General features: G+C 38.9%; 2 protein-coding genes across 2 annotated transcripts in view; both read left to right on the top strand.

Annotated features, from left to right (window-relative positions):
* The first annotated feature begins 1,411 nt into the window (after positions 1 to 1,411).
* Positions 1,412 to 5,934, top strand: tmem9b (TMEM9 domain family, member B). The gene is made up of 5 exons (XM_079162529.1): positions 1,412 to 1,632; positions 2,327 to 2,418; positions 2,520 to 2,628; positions 2,794 to 2,928; positions 4,585 to 5,934. Exons 1-5 carry the CDS (start codon positions 1,561 to 1,563, stop codon positions 4,738 to 4,740), a joined length of 564 nt encoding a protein of 187 aa, XP_079018655.1. The 5' UTR covers positions 1,412 to 1,560; the 3' UTR covers positions 4,741 to 5,934.
* A 4,727-nt stretch (positions 5,935 to 10,661) lies between these two features.
* Positions 10,662 to 16,960, top strand: part of dennd2b (DENN domain containing 2B) — a 38,061-nt gene continuing 31,762 nt past the window's right edge. The window contains exon 1 of the mRNA XM_079157030.1: positions 10,662 to 10,779. The gene's annotated coding sequence lies outside the window, so the exon portion shown is untranslated. The remainder of the gene's footprint in view (positions 10,780 to 16,960) is intronic.

Genomic DNA, 16,960 nt, shown 5'->3' on the forward strand with positions numbered 1-16,960 from the left:
TTGTATATGATGTAAAAAGTTTTAGGTGAAACTCTAATGTATTGAAGTAACTACGTACATTTTTGACAGTCAAGCATTGCTGCAATTTCTGGTGGCTCATGTATATGACGTCCCAAGGTGTGTGGATGAGTGCTGCTGCTCTGAAATAATGACACCAGTATGCATCAATGTATTTTCATACCGTTTACTAGCAACCAAAGAGAACTGTTCAGAGTACATGAAAATAAATGAAAAGTCCTGTAAAATAGAATTGAGCTATTCACCTGTCTTAGATGATGCATGTATGTATATTTTTTATGGTTTTGTACATCTAATATGCTGTAAATAAAGATAGGAAACCTATTTTGTGTTTGTATTGCCTTTCCCCATTTATCATTTTGTATGGCACCAAACAGAACGTTTTAATTGTTTATTGCATTTCATTCACAAACACACCATGTCTGTTTGTGACATGACATGAACTTAAAGTTCAAATATAATCATCACCAAAGGAGTATTTGGACATACACATCGCACTCCTTCCCGTTTTAATTGCTAACTGCCTGCATGTAACTACAGATGTACATTGAACTACTTATTTTAGATATTACGGTAAAGTGACTTTTGTATATCCTTTACCATTTATATAACCTTGTGTATAAGGAAACTGCAACTATTTAACAAGACACAAGAGAAGGTATAAACTCATAGTGCAACATGAAGTGCAATAATAGGTAAATATAAATACAAGTAGTTTAATTCACAGTACATAACTTCCCTCTGGAAAAAAATATTTAAACCTTGCAGAAGCCAGCACTGAAGTGCATATGAACGGTTCTACGTTCACTTATTGCCATATGTAGGCTACTGAAGTGCATTTAAATGGTGATACGTTCACTTACTGACAAACGAACTGAAGAACATTAGAACGGTTTTCAGTGCGTAACACTGAAAATGTGCACAAACGCACTGGAAATGTTCAAACTAGCTTGACACTGTGTGCAAAGCAGAAGTAGTAGACCAGAAGCGATCACACTCCTGTGACCAATCCTGCTTTAGACAGAGGTTAGGACCTCACATTAGCATACAGACACATCAATAAATTAATGAATGTAGGTGAACACAAATGTAGAAATAAATTTATGATATGTGTTACATTTATTTATGTCCTGTTTGATTATAAACTTTTATTTATTTATCTATGCATTTATTTATTTATTTCAGCATTTATTTATTTATACTTTTATTTATTTATTTCAGAATTCATTTCAGCATTTAATTATTATTTTATTTATTTATTTCTGTATTCAAACATTTATTTATTCCTGTATTTATTTATACATGTATTAGTCATATTCTGTCCTCCATAGTCGGGAACTCATTTTCAGTGATCGCGTGTGCAGAAACCGAACGCCATTTCCGGAAACTGCAAGTCAGCTGCTGGGGAGCTGGTGTTTACCTTATTTGTAGCTTGATAGCTAAAGTCGCCAGTTAGTCTGTTATTTACACTGCTGGTGTTGTTTCTGTAAATAGTTGAACGGTAGTTTTTTTGTAAATCTGTTACAGACTGTCACGTTGAAGATGAAGTCGGTATTTCTTCTCCAGGCTTTCTCTGTGGCTTGTTTTGTGCTTTTAAACCAAGTGACAGCGAAGGTAAGGCTAATCTTAACTAGCATAGGTTAGCTAACCTGACGTTAGAGAGAACACTCTGATGATGGCTTATCAAACGGAATCCTCACCTCTTTAAATCTCCCTAAAAGATGAACGTTAGCTCTGCAAACGGTTGAGTTTGAGACGTTCCTGTGACGCTCACTTATACGATGTCGCATGTGTTGCTAAAGCTAACGTTACATCAAACGTTAGCTAAACAAAACGCAACATCATAAGCCTTATAAGCCCCACGGACTGTTGTATAAGACTGCGTTACTTTCAGTTCGGTGTGGCCAACCGACTGACAACTGAGTTTATACTGTAGCTAAAGTGTTACTTATGTAGAGAAGCTAACAGCTGACATCATCTTTAGCTGCTTGTCAATCAATAACCAATTTAATGATCAATATGTCTGTGTGATGTGACTTAAGACATAAGAGAAAAATGTACCGTATGGATGGCTTCAAAACAAAGGTTATGAGTTTGTTTATTTAATTCTTATAATAGCAATTTTAAAGTAAAGGAACACAAGACTGAACAATAAGGCCATTAAATCAATACAGAAACTAAATATGGCATACATATTGTGTGTGTGTGTGTGTGTGTGTGTGTGTGTGTGTGTGTGTGTGTGTGAGACCACCACAATGTGCAGGTATGTGTGAAGTGAAAACATTATGATATATGTGATCTGTTACAGAATTCTGAAGACATCCGTTGTAAATGCATCTGTCCGCCGTACAGGGATATCGAGGGTCAGATCTACAAACAAAATGTCTCTCTTAAAGACTGGTATGCAAAGTGATGCGTCATCACACTCCCCTGACTGACATGAAGTGTCCATTTCCTGCTTCCTACTAGCTTGTTAATGTTGTTTTTTTCTCGGTGTTCAGTAACTGTCTCCATGTGGTTGAACCGATGCCGGTTGACGGAAAGGATGTGGAGGCGTACTGTTTACGCTGCGAGTGTAAATATGAAGAGAGGAGCTCGGGGACCATTAAGGTAAGTTCACATTGAAAGGATTGTTAATACCTTTGTATCTGTATTGTCACTTACTTCACTGCTGTGCTCCACCTAATGATTGTATCCATTATCAATTATTCACTGTGCTTTCTGTGTTCGGATCCTTTCAAAGGAAACCAATCAGTAATCATTCTGAATATTTAGGTCACCATCATAATGTACCTCTCCATTTTGGGCCTGCTGCTGGTCTACATGGTCTACCTGACTCTCCTGGAGCCCATACTGAAGAGGCGTCTATTTGGACACTCACAGCTTATCCAAAATGATGATGAAGTTGGGGTATGTATTCCTTTTGATACTTTTAGCATTGCAACTCACTCTTAACATCCAATAAGTTTTTATATTGTAGTGATTCTGGTACTGAGAGATTTACTCTAAATTCTTTCCTGTCATGAGAATTTCATTATAAGTCCCTAACCTCCCTTTGCACATGTCACATGGGATTCATCCTTTATGGGTAAAATCTAACAAATGTATAATTCTCAAGTGTCCAAATTACACAGAAGACACAACACATAATACTGAATCTGAATCTTTAGGTGAAATAAACATGAAGATGTCCATTTTAATGGAGTGTTACAGCAGCTACACCAAGCCAAACAGATCCTTCAAGTAGTGCTGTGTGGTAATACTCACTCTCACTCTGCATCAGATCCATTAGAAACCATATTCACAGGCACAGAGCTGCTGCAGGGAAACTGTAAGACGAGTGATTAGATGCAGGCAGCTTCAACCCTTTTCTGTTCACATCACACTATCTGTACATGCGTTTGCCACGAACCTGATTCTTAAACTTCATTAAATGAGATACCAGGTGTCTTTATCAGGTCGTGTGATTAAAGCCAAAGCCAAACAGTAGTCTGTTTCCCCCAAAAATATGTTTTTGTATTAATTTTCAACCCAAAAGGGTTTTACAATGTATGTACTCTTACAGTGGCAGGTCATGTTTCGGTATATATCAGAAATAAACAGATTTTCCACTCTGTTTCTAGAGTTTGTCCAGGCAGTAAAGACTGCTCTCCGTCTGTTCTTCTCCATCAGTGAAGAGGAATTTTCTTGCAGTTTCAGGCAGCATGAAAGCACTAAACGGGTTTCCTGGAAAACATTGAAATATAATGAGTCTAAAATATGCCGGTTCCCATTACTGTATCTAAGCGAGCAGAAACAGCTGCAGCTGACTTGCTGAGCACGTCTGTGTGGTTTCGCCAAGAGTCAGCGTTGCATGAGAGGTGTCTCCTAACAAAGCTTTTGCTATAAAAATGTGACTAAGCAATAGTAAGCACGGAAATGTTTTCCATGGTTAGTGTGAACACTTCGATAGATGCTGGTACACTGTCTAACTTCTGTTGAATTAAAAGTAGAGGTTACTAAGCTGTTTGTCAGCAAATAATGGAAGACATGCAATTAGCATTTACTGTATTTGTTGCACTGCAACAGACTGCTGTTAAAACAGCTAGAGAAAGCTTTAAATGACTGAAGTACTCCAAATATCTAATTCACCCAAAGTTTAGGCTCTGTGTAGCTTGTCACTGGACCAAAACAAAAGCGGAGAGATTTGAAAGCAAAACCAGTATGAGGGCAAGTACTGCTGCTACGTTAATTATAGAGGAAATGGTGGGCTTGTAATGTTTAGTCAGTCTTTGATACAGAGCGGCTGCCCAACTGATAATTTTGGTTTATTTTCCTCAACACATTTGCCACAGATGTCAGTTGTGGCTGTGATCCTCCCAATCTAGTTCCTGCATTTACTTTTATTATGTGCTCTTCTGAGAGTAACAATTGTGACTTTATTTTATAGCACTCAAAACAAGTTACAAAATACTTTGTTTGTGCATTTCCTATTTTCCTAGTCTTACAAGATGAACCTATAAGTGACCCACTGACATATGTCTCACCTTTTTAGGCTAATCATGTAGTTTTTGTTTTTGTTTTCAGGACCAGCAGCCTTTTGCCAACGCTCACAATGTTCTGTCCCGTTCGCACTCTCGACCCAACATGCTGAACAAAGTGGAGCATGCTCAGCAGCGCTGGAGGAGGCAGGTCCAGGAACAGAGGAAGTCTGTGTTCGACCGTCACGTTGTTCTCAGTTAAACTGCCCGGCGAGCGAGAGTTACTGGTGGAGCAAAAAAAAATTAAAAAAATCACTGTGACAGAGCCCTCAATTTATATCACTCCCTTTCTCTCATTTGTGGTTTGTATCTCCTCCGGTGTGACACTTCCCAGGTGAACACGGTGAGGAGATGTGGATCTGTAGAGCAGAGGTCCCTGTTAAATGTACGATCAAAGCTGGGAACTCTTATTTAGTCTGCAGGCAGCACAAGAGATCACGGTGAATTCATTTTTGCACAATCTTGAATGAACAGTCTTAAATAGCATTTTTCCAAAAGGAGAATTTACTCTCTGCCTGCGGTCTGGTCTGCAGAAGTGCCAAGTCACCAGAAAATTAGCAGTGAAGAATTTGATGGGAGAGACTTAACTAATGTGAGATCAAAATAAATCTTTCAAGTGAATATTTTGTAACGTTCTCCAACTCTTTCTAGCCACAGTGTCAGGTGGATTCCCGACAGTCCAAAGCTGGCAAGTGTTTCACATTTATAAGCTTTTACTGGCTTTCAGAGTAAAACATCCAGATGTTGGTTAACTGGATAACTAGACTAGCCTCCTGGCTGCAGTCATGATCTGAACATGTAGCTGGTGGGTACTTTCCACACCCAGAAACTAATATAACTTGAAACTACTGCACAGGAGAAAGGAAAAAGTGTACAATATAAATCTTTCAGCCTTCTTCAAAAATGCATGTTTTATAACAAATCTTTTATAAATGTGTTTTGAATCCTTCATTCCTACCATGATGTTTCATGTCTGATAACTGGTGTGAAATCCATCATTTAACGCTTCACATTTAATTTGGTATCTCAAAGTAGTGTCACTGAACCTCGTTGCAGGAATCGATGCAATCTCTTGGTGATGTCATAGTAATCGTAGCTGTGCTATTGATCCTCGTCTGTTGAAGACCCTCCTGAAGTCAGTGCTCTCTTCAACTGCCTAAACAAATCTAATGAGTAGTCTTTATTTTGGCACTTCTATGTGCTCGGTCTAACATCAGTTCCACTGGGAAGGTCCTTGTTGTCTATCAGGCAGCATTAGTATGACAGTGGTGTTATTCTGAGTGCAAGGGAGTTCATTGTGTGTGTAGTTGGGCTGTGCACGGACTTATGGAAGTGTTCTTAACTATTGTATATGTTATACCTTTAACTTTGAAATAAATTGATGTAATATTTGTGATTCTTGCATTTGTTGAAATGTCTTTGTGCTTCACATTAGCTGCAGGCCTAACCAGCTAAACAATCTGCTTACCAGTTTCTACTACGTAAGTCTGCATTGACATGAACACAATTTCTATAGTTTGATGAAATCAACATCGCTCACCACAACTAAGAGGAATATGCAGACTTTTGCTTGTACACACACTCTCCCAACTCATTTTGCCCAGTGTTATTTAAATCTACTGGTATAATACCTTGTCTTGAGTTCCTCATACATTTGTGATCATTTAAATGCAAAATTGCTTTAGGATATGCACCAACTAAAATATTTAAGCCATTAAAACTGGATTTTGACACATGGTTCCTGTTTACTGTCTTGGCAACTTTTTTTTACATTCAATTTGACACTGCCAATGGAACACATACTCATAATTCCCTTTAAAAAGCTACAAGCATGTTGACATGAATCTTCATTCACTCAAAAAACTAGAAATGGGCAGTTTAACTCTTCATTAACATCTGTTGAACGAAACTAAGACGACTTTAATTTGTCTGCAAATGTTAGATAACCCCCAGCCTCTTCGATTTTATTAAGCAAAGTGATTTCCATACAGATGCGTCATCGTTTCCTGTGCAGTCCACTTTTCCTTTTTTTCTTTCACATTTCATCCAGTTATACGGAGGAGACTATTTTCCGCAGAAAAAAAAAAAATCAGTTTTCAGCCAGTTCAGACAGAAAGCGACTCACACTCTCTGGTAAAGAATGGATCATTGAGCAAACACTGCAACAGCACACACACACAGACAGGTAAGCTGTTTGTTTCGCCTCATTAAATGTATATATGGAAATCCGACATTCTTTTGCCTTTTTAAGTAACTTACAGTATTTGTAGCATCTTCAGAGAGTTGTGTTGATGAGAAAAGAAACTTTCTTTGTATCTTATAGTCTGTTGTATTGTTGACATGACTGACATGAAGTTGTTCGTACACGCTGACTTTGATCGATGTTGTTGCATTGTCTAATCCACTGTTTGACGTTTAGGGGGAAAAAGTAGTTCTTCTCAGTTTTCGTGCTGCATTTGCAAGTGTTGACCTACAGGGGGCGCCTCAGCCTTTGCATTTGATCCATCAAGATAACTAATGTCAGTTGCACTCCTCATACAGTGTTGACACACTCACCCGTGTTTACCTTTTCCTTCATGTCCCAACGAGTTTGAGTTTAATTGAGACACTTTGCCAAACCCGCCCGACACACACGCACAAACTCCAGTGTGTGAAACATCACACCATTACGCTACATTTGCCTTCAAGGTTTCTGAGTCAGTAGACAGACTGATGCTTTAGCTGGTATGCGGGGAAAAGTTAACATGCCATGAGATAAAGGACTGTCCTTGTGCTAAACAATGATGCACAGTGTGTTATGAAAACTATGAAACTTCTGATTTTCAGACAAAATGTTCCATTTCAAGTTGTTAAATCCATGAATCGAAGATTTACCCGGTTTGTAGCATATTTTTGTAGATTAAAATCTAACTTTTCTAATTGAGTGTTTTTGTATCACTCAGGTTATGGTGCATACTGTATCCGAAAGATAGAGTTCCCAGTACTAATAACAAGTTGTAAGTGTAATTTGTATCCTCTCCATTTGTTGAAGAAATGGTGACTGTACAGGTTGGAAGTGTGCCTAAGGCTGCAAATATGAATAATCAAACAGCTTACATTCCTTGTTATTCTCCCTTGGCAAATAGAAAATGTTACATGTTTGGCAAGTATTAGAAAAAATGAAGTAGTTGTTAGATCATATTGTTTTCAGCTGCTGTGCAGAAGACACTTGCAGCGTATCGAGGAGAGGGTATCTTTACTTCACAAGTCTTCTCTGACAGTGCTGTCAGATGTGTTGACTAGACACGTCAGCCTCAACTTAATCCTGGAGTTTAAGAGCTGCCTCGGGTCTGTTTGTGAAACCCAATATGGTGTTTATTGCACCAAATATATCTTCAAATGGGTTCAATATTTCCTTAGCTCCTCTCGACCCTTCGAACCATGTGGACTTGCAGAAGCTGGAAGAAAGAATCTGAGGTGTAGGTGGGAAAATCCCCATAGAGCTGTGAAATAATCCCCCTTGACTGTTTTAGGATTTGGGATTCACGGTGGATCTTTAACAAACACACATAAGGTTTAGGGATTTTATTTGAGAAAATAAACACTCATTCCCTTGTGGCTGTGGGTTTAGCAGGTGTATAGTGATGAGAGTGGGAAGACAGACCTAAGATTTACAGCACCAGAGCTCTGGTCACTCCTAAAACTTTCTGTTTATTAAGTTTTTGGATCCTGGCATCGTACAGTAGAGCGTCCTGTCAAAGACGTAACGACGTATGTGTGCAGATGCGCGCCATGCTATGTTTTGAACTTTGTTTGATGCTCCCATGTCATGCAAGAAGAGGATGTGGCTTTTAATGAGAAAGGCAGATGGCGCCGCGATCAATGGAAACAATGAATTCCATGAGAGTACAAACTTCTGGTAAAACATCCCACAAAAAGGAGTCACTGCCTCTGTCTTTTGTGCTCAGACAGTGAGGATTTGCAGTGTTTTCCGGAAGGACATTCTTTTACGAGACCTTGAAAAGGTTTTAAGTGGGTCTCTGAGAAAAGTTGCACAGTGGCAGAGCTTGTAGGCCTCTTGCTGACTTAAAGGGACAAACTGTGATGACGGATGTCTGAGTTTTGTGACTTCCTCTGTTCCCAAGTCCCAAGTCTGTGGGATGATAAGACACCCCAAGAGACTGAGAGGAGAGGTTTTATGGATGGGTCGTGCTTCCACATTTGGTGTAAAGATGTTGCATGCAGCAGCATTAAAAAGTAAACTTGGAGTGGAATAGGATTTCATGTTTGAAAGCATGATGAATATATTGTGAGTATAGGAGCACTTTCACAGTTAAATATATCGTAAAACAGTTGAAAAAACCCCCACAAAATGTTTTGGTGCCGAGCTCTAGAGTTGAAACTGTCCTCGACAAAACAATCTCCAATCAAGGTGCACTCACTTGCTTGTTCTGGTGCTTTTAACTGAATCACACAGTCCTCGTCAGCAGCGGGAACTGTAGATGTTCAAACTTTCTATTTAAAAAATAAAAATAAAAAATCGATAGATAAATCAGATTATAAAAGGTATTTATCACGAGGATGATCCCTGTCATGTAGTTCCTACAGAGCAGATATGTTTTGTTTGTTCAGTGATTATTTTGATCAGCTTTGATCAACACATTGGATTTCTGAAAGAAATGTATGTGTTTATGTCATGTTTACTGTAAAGCACTGCTAAATGTATGTTCTTGAAAGGTGCTATATACAGTAGATAAATGTCCCAATGAACATGCACAGTATACAGTCTGAGATGTTTTACGTGGGATTACATTACAAAGCTGCTCTGTGTTATGCAGTGAATGCTCCAGAACCACAGCACAGAGAGAGTTAAGTGGTGTAATTTGGTTGGAGTTAACTCAGACCTGGGGGGGGGGGATATTATATTATGGATGAATATTTTCATTTTTGTGGTCACCTCAAGTTTAGACCTGTGGTTCAGCTCTAAAGCACACCCAGCCACTTTAGATTTGTTTAGAATATGTTGAGAGATATGCAAAAGTGGAATGTAATATACGCACATTTGCTAAAGTACTGTACGTAAAGAGTAACTTAACACCAGGCTGCATCTGCTGACAGATTTGGGGCTGTGTTGAACCTGTAACCACACCCACAAGTGATGTCATGGGGTCCTGGAGTACACCTCTGCATCACTGCTGCAAGTAAAGATTTTCAGTGGGTGTAACTCTTTAAGTGATGTTTTGATGTATTTGATCTTAACTTAATTAACAAAATTAATTAAAATGCAAGCACATTTTGAATGATATTCGTGTTATGTCACTTATATAAGATTCCAAATGCAGGACTTTTACTCGTAATGTAGTATTTTTACCTCGCGGTATCACCATTTTGACTTAAGGATCCCAATATTTCTTCCACCACTAAATATCTGCCAAATGTATTTGATTCAAAACCTGGTCACTGTTGCTGCTCTCTAGCTGTGGAGAAAAGTAAGTACAGTAAGTACATTTATTTAAGCACTGTACTTAAGTACAATTATGAGGTACTTGCACTTTACATCAATATTTCCATGTTGTGCTACTTTATACTGCTACTTCAATACATTTATGAAGAATGGTCTATTCTGAAATGGACCCTTCTGCATAATGAGTACCTTTACTTCTGGTAGACTACTAAGTGCATTTGAATGGGAATACTTTTTTCCTGAAATATCTGAATACTTCTTCCGCAACTGGTCCCTGGGCTGCTTGGTTACACAGTCATCTCTGACAAATGAAAGACATCTTTGTGTGGCGGTTGAAATATATTCCTATGAGCCAAGTAGTGTGGGGGATTTCAGCATGACAATGTGGTGCAATGCTGGCAACATGGGTTTCATCCCATCAGCAGCCAGCAGCCCCTTCAGCTCCTGAATATTCAACCACACTCCTTGGCCCCACCGTGACAATAAACAAGGGAGAGGGGCTGAATGCCTGTCTGAGGAGGGCACGAGGGCAGGGGGCCAAATCCAGAGAAAAGTGGGGGGCAAACAACCCGGCTCCATGGTAACAAGTCCTGCCTTCCACCCTGCAGCAGGCTGTGAGAGGGGAGGCACGAGCTTTTACCCTTTTTGTCGGTTTTGGTTGGAAAGACATAAATCGGAGTTTATTGAGAAGGGCAGGTTTCCGGCAAAAAAAAGTTTCTTAACGCGCAGACGGATGTATGCGTAAAGGGGAATTATCTCAAAATGTCAGCAGCCATGGATGTGAGGAGAAACTCGGAGGTAACGTTAAAAGTTTGCTTTTTTTTTTTAGCTGTTATTGACGAGGGTTAAACTTTTAGCTCGCGGTAGGAAAACGGTACAAACTACCAAAAAACAAGGGTCCGAAAGAAAAACGTAAAAGGGAAAAAAAGTTGCAAGGTGCGTTTAAATGTAGTCCTAATCTCCATGTGACCTTATTTGGTCATCTAACAGCTACATGTTTAAGCGATGAAGTGCAGTAAGCAGGCTAAAACACCAGACTGGGTTGTTTTTTTTTACCCTTTGAATGAAGAAAAATGTCCCAGCGGATACAGGCAGTAACTCTGTGGATTGTAATTAGACAAAATTATCGCCTTAACATTCTAAAAAGTCAAACCAGCTGATAAACAGAAACTGCACAAGACTCCAGATCAGATCACTGGACTCACTGTGTCCTTTTCCTGTTGTAGTTTGGATTTAGAGGGGACACTCTTTTGTGTGTTCAGGAAGATAAAACACATGAAACAACATATGTGACCTGTAAATGCGTGCTGTGTGTTTTGTCCGACTGTGTGTTTATGGTCATAGTTTATACAGATTTCTCTACAAGGTTGTACACATGCCGTTTTCTTTGTAAATGCTGTATGTGCTGTAGGCCTAGACAGTACAGACACATGCAGACTACTGTATATGACATCATGTACATGTCATGAAGAAAACAGTAAAGGTTTAATATAATAATCTTAAGACACAATTCATATCAGTATTGTAGTTTTTCCCCACAACATACTCCTGCCTTGTTGAGTTAGTTAGTTAGCTATCATTTTGATTAAAGCGTATTTTTTATTTAAACTTATAGGCGATTACAATACTATTTGGTGTAAATATAGCATAGGCCATGGATTAAGCAAAAGTGAATCTTTGGTGCACATATGGATCCTGGAATCTTTAAAATAATCTTGTTAGACTGAAAGATGTGCCTTTTAAAAAAACAAAAAACACCGAAAAACATTTTCTCCACTTTCTTATGGCTTCCTGCACTTACTTGGATAAAGATCCTGATGCAGATTCAAAGATTTTAAACACGTCCAATTGTTAAAGTATTAACACATTGTCACGTTTAGAGCAGCTAAGGCATTTGCTGAGTGGTTTGTTTAAATATGGGAAGCTTTGCTATCATGAATGTGAGTTTTCTTAACAGATTACAACTTAAATCCTGATGATCTTATCTTATACACTATAATACAAACCCTGGAGACATTACTGGCTTTCTTTAGCTGTCTTTATTCCCCTTAAAGTCTTTCTATTGTGCAGATCAAACAATGACCTTCGCCTCTCACTGGACGGGACTGTCAACACAAAGCTATTGAGGAAATTCTTCTCTGTTCTCCTTTCAGATAAACAGTAGTGAGTCTGGCCTATCACCAGACGCTTTTAAATGCACTGCTGTTCACTCAGCATCACAATGAAAGGGATTTTACTCTCTCCTGGTGCTATCTATCCATCCAAATAGTTTTGGTGTGACTGGTGTGGTGTGATTTAATAATACGTAACAACAATGTCTCCGAGCTGACAGTTTCAAGAACACTGTTGTATTTTGTTGGTGTAACAGTGATTCACAAAAGTAGATAGAAATTCACACATCTTTCCTCTTTTCATCACTTTATAAGTTTAACTGGACGTTCAGTGTTTTTTAATCTTTTATTAAAGTGATTCTTGGAGAATTCTTGCTGTTCATCAGTACTTTACTTTACACTCATACACTTAATACATGACTGATTGTTGCTTAGTGTTAAGAGTCTGATACTGTTTGCCATAGATCAGCGCTGTTTTGTTCAGGGTCACTGAAGGGAGCCAAAGTTAGCTGTTTAGAGTGGAGAGAATATTTCTATATCATTTCTTCTAATCAAATTTCTCAGTTGAGTGTTGTTCAGGTCACAAGACCATCTCTCTGAACTTGAACCCCCAAGCTCAACTGAAGTTATCATCCACTGAGAAAACATGCTTCTTTAGATGAGAAAATCTACTTCCACTTTTCATTGCCCCTCCTCATGACACATCCACCCTGATGTACATTTATAGTTGTAGCTTAAGTGCCTGGCTACAGGACGTGTAACTTGTATTACAGCACAGTTGGAAGTCAGATGCAAAGTCTATCAAACCTGTGACAGGTTTATATGAGGGTCTGTCTCGTAGTTTTCCTTGTTGTCTGCCTGTGCTAGTTACCGTTGAACACTTCATCCATCTCTGATTTATAATCCAAGGTTTACAGCCTCTGACTTTGCTTTGACACTTGTTGCTTGAGATAATACTTTACACTTTCACTGGGTGTGCACAATGCAGATGGCATATCTTTTTTTGTCACGTTTTTAGGTTTTCAGTTTGGTCATAACTGACCTACAGCCACAGTGCAATCTAACTTGTCACATTATAACCAGTTCTCTTTCTGCACTATACACCCAGGGAGGTGCAATGAATCAGTGGGATCCGCATGATCCAAAGGTCGACTTTAAGACGTAATGAGATGCCTTCATTGATTCAGGATGCTAGTTAATCCAACATTGCCGGCTCCGATACCAGCAGTTCACGACTATAGCTTTGATGTCTCAATGCAAACAGTGTTTGTGGACCCTTTTAGCTAAAAAAACACACCCGCCTCCTCTTAACAATGTAGACAGCCTGTAGCCTATAACCTATAATAAAGTGCTTTACTCTTGGAATTTCCAGATCATGTAATCGAAGGAATTTCATTATGTAACGTCATCATGTACACTACTGTTTCCTTTATGAGATCATTTCTAGTTATCTTAATTAATTCACGTACTACTTTAGGCAAAAGTAGTAATGCAAATATGACCTTTGGAAGCCAGAGAACTATCTAAAGTAAGTCTCCAATCATTTGTTTTTCTTAGCGTTTTGAATTTGTGCTTTAGCAAGTCTGAATTACATAATAGGTCATTAGGTAAAGATCAGCTTTATGGTCAAAAGAAACCAATGGCGACTGCTGGGAAGATTTTATGACTTGCTTAGGTTGAAAGTGTATAAAGAAAGGTTTAGCAAATATAATGATCGAGTAGATTTAGGAATAATTGATGACATTGCAGGTCTTTCTCCCACTTCTTTATTTTCTTGCACTGTCTTTTTTTTAAATTTACAACAGTTGTTTATGGAAAAACACACTGGTTCGGCTTTTGGCGGATTTTTAAAAAAAAAATGCTTGTGGATTGCAAATTAAAATTGAAACATCCCATTTAAGGACAAAAATCAAATCTTATCTTAATATTTAACATCTTGAAGCTGATTAACATTGACATATATGCTCATAGTAGAGAAAATGAGCAACAACACAGGTAATGTACAAATTATTATTGTTTTTGTTGGCTTGGCTGAACTGTGACTTTAAAACAGAAGCAAACAAGAATACATCTTATCTACTTAATGTCCTTAGAAAAGTCAAAGACTGTGTGTCAGAGGTCAGCTGTGTGACACAAACTCCAGCACCCCCGCTGCAGCTCAGATAGATTTAAGCCTGTTTTCCACATGCCTGCCTCTGCAGCTGTGCATGCTCATATCTAGGTTACACAGAAGGGTTTTTCCTCTTTTCCACAAAGAGAAAATATGCCATGGCCACTCAGGAAAAAAAAAAAGAAGCTGAAGTGGCTTAAAAACGAGATAAAAAAAGATTCCAAGAATTGGTTCCACCTGGTCAATTGAGCTATATAGTGGCAGCATGGCGAGCTATGTGGTAGAGTATGGGGGTAATTATATAGGTACAGCTATGTGCACCAACCTTGGTGGTTTTCTTTTACATAGAGACATATTAAGGCTGCCAGAGCTTTAAACTGCTATCCAGAGTCAGCTGGTTCTTTAAAGAATATACATCCAGAGTGTGATGCATCAATCTTTTAGTTTCAGCTGAGAGGTTCTGACTTTCCATTATGTTTGTCCTGCAGTACAGGGTTGTTTGTTTGTGTGTACATTTGTGATGTTCAGCTCATAGTGTCTCGTGAATGCTTTCATGCAGACTGAATTATTGAGTATCAAGAGCTTCTTTCCTTTCGACCAGAACTACGACAATGCTTTGTTCAACATACCAGCTCAAGTCTCTTTTTGTCTGTAGTGGACACAACTGGTCTCTCTGCAGATATTGAAACAATGGCATGTATCATTGTGTGGGCTCATGCCTGCCCATGAGTTGTGACGTCTGGAAAGAGTTGAGAATTTACAGCAATTTTCGCTCTTCTTTTCTCCGTTGCTTCTTGGCTGGCAGTAAGCTCGGTCGTGGTTTTTAAAAACCTTGAAGTCAGGTTGCTTATCAGCAGAAAATGAGGACCAGGTCAGCCAGAAAAGCAGAGTAGGGAGAGGCAGAAGAAGACGATATTAGACTTGTGTCTGCTACTGCATATTTCAGGATAAACAAAGGTCTCAAACTGAACCCAGTCAGAGGTTAGTGAAAGTTATGACGTCATAAAATTGTGCTGTGCTCTCATAGTCTGAACACCAAGTGCCAGGTGCTGAGAGAGCACATATTTGAGTGTAGTCTTTGTTGAATGAAAAACAAGCTCTTGGCATCAGGTCCAGGTGTTTCTGCCCCTCTCCTCTGCTTTCTTTCACCCACTGAAAACATTCTTTAATATTTCGAATGCAGCCGCAGGTCTGATGGATGGGGAAAATATTAGGACATTCCTGCTTGTAGTTAAGAGAAAAGTGTATCAGATGATCTGTCGTATTTGACAGGGCCAATGACGTGCAGAATCTCTTTTCAAAGATATTTTACCTGCTAATCTAGTCTGTCTCTTTAACACACACACACACACACACACACACACACACACACACACACACACACACACACACACACACACACACACACACACACACACACACACACACACACACACACACACACACACACGGCTGATAAGAGACTTACTTTTTAACCACATCTCCCTCTCAAGGACGTATTAAACACAAAGGGCTCTTTCATTCCCGCCCAGATAGTCTAATGGAGACCCATTCATTTCATGAATATGCTCTTGTTGCTGAGAAAGATATGCGTCATAGATATGCCTCTCATGTAATCAATTAGTACTTCTGGCATATGAACATGACAAAACCAGGAAAAAATCTAGCCATTAGGTCATGAAGATGATGGCATTGAATATCTTAGAGAAAGTTAGCCTTTTGGGATTTGTTATGTCATAGCCAAAGACAGACACACTCATGGATGTCTCATCTCTCTGGTTTGAGTTTGAAGTAATGGCAGTGACTGCTACATGTATAAGGATAAAGGGAAAGAGAGGGAAACTTGTAATCTTCTCTGAAGATTTTTATATTAACAGTGGTGTAATGTAAAAGGTGTTGCTCATTGTGATGTAGTCACCGAGAATTATCAATTATCATTTCAGTTTCCCTCAGATCTACGGAGAGTTTTGGTGTCTTTCAGATTATTGTTTAGGTTTTTACGGACCAGAACTTTATTGTTTTGTTTCAGTCCCACCGTTCTCATCAGTGTTGTCTCCAGCTGCGGCATCTAGCTTTTTTCAGCAAGACAAATACTAAAAACGCACTATACCTGCACAAAACAGCAGACAGAGACAGTTAGTGACAAGCTGGTGAATATAGTTGAGCATTCAGCAGCAAAAGAGCCAGATATTTCCCTCAGGAGTTGGTGGAGACCGAATTAATATTTGTAATCAAAATCATTAGGTGGTCACAAACATTTTACCACCATTTAATGTCACGCTTGTCATTAAGACACTCGCGTGATTGGAGGAGTCGGCATGAAGCGGTTGACTTCTCACTGTTGACCGTTGGCTCTGGCTTCTCAAGTGAAAATTTGTCTTGAATCTGGTTGAATGCACTTAAAAGGTACTCTAGAGCTTTCTTAGAAGTGGTTGTTTACAGCCTGTGGTTTTGTGTAGGGAGATGGTATCAGACCTCAGGAAGTCAGTTGGCTAACGCCTTCGTGTTTACACTGCAAAGTCCGTCTTGGGCCTCCTTGAGCCATTTCTGTGATTGTAGCTTTCTCAGTCCCCCCCCCAAAAAAATACAAGGATGAATTCTTACAAATAAACATTGCTTAATATAACTAAAGTGTGTGGAGCTGACACAATTTAAAATAATTTAGTTTCTTTAGCTCCTGGCAGCTGATTGCAGTTTTTTATGGTTTTACAAATTGAAGCTTCATGTTTTCAATCAAAGAGAGAATATTGAATTTCAC

This window comes from Pholis gunnellus (assembly GCF_910591455.1).
Source record: "Pholis gunnellus genome assembly, chromosome: 1".
Lineage (NCBI taxonomy): Eukaryota > Metazoa > Chordata > Actinopteri > Perciformes > Pholidae > Pholis > Pholis gunnellus.

Bases quoted from the DNA above. Each gene is read 5' to 3' on its own strand.
- tmem9b (XM_079162529.1), top strand. From the start codon at position 1,561: ATGAAGTCGGTATTTCTTCTCCAGGCTTTCTCTGTGGCTTGTTTTGTG. The intron at 2,629-2,793 runs GTAAGTTCACAT...CTGAATATTTAG, and splicing joins GGAGCTCGGGGACCATTAAG to GTCACCATCATAATGTACCT. The intron at 2,929-4,584 runs GTATGTATTCCT...TTTTGTTTTCAG, and splicing joins AAAATGATGATGAAGTTGGG to GACCAGCAGCCTTTTGCCAA.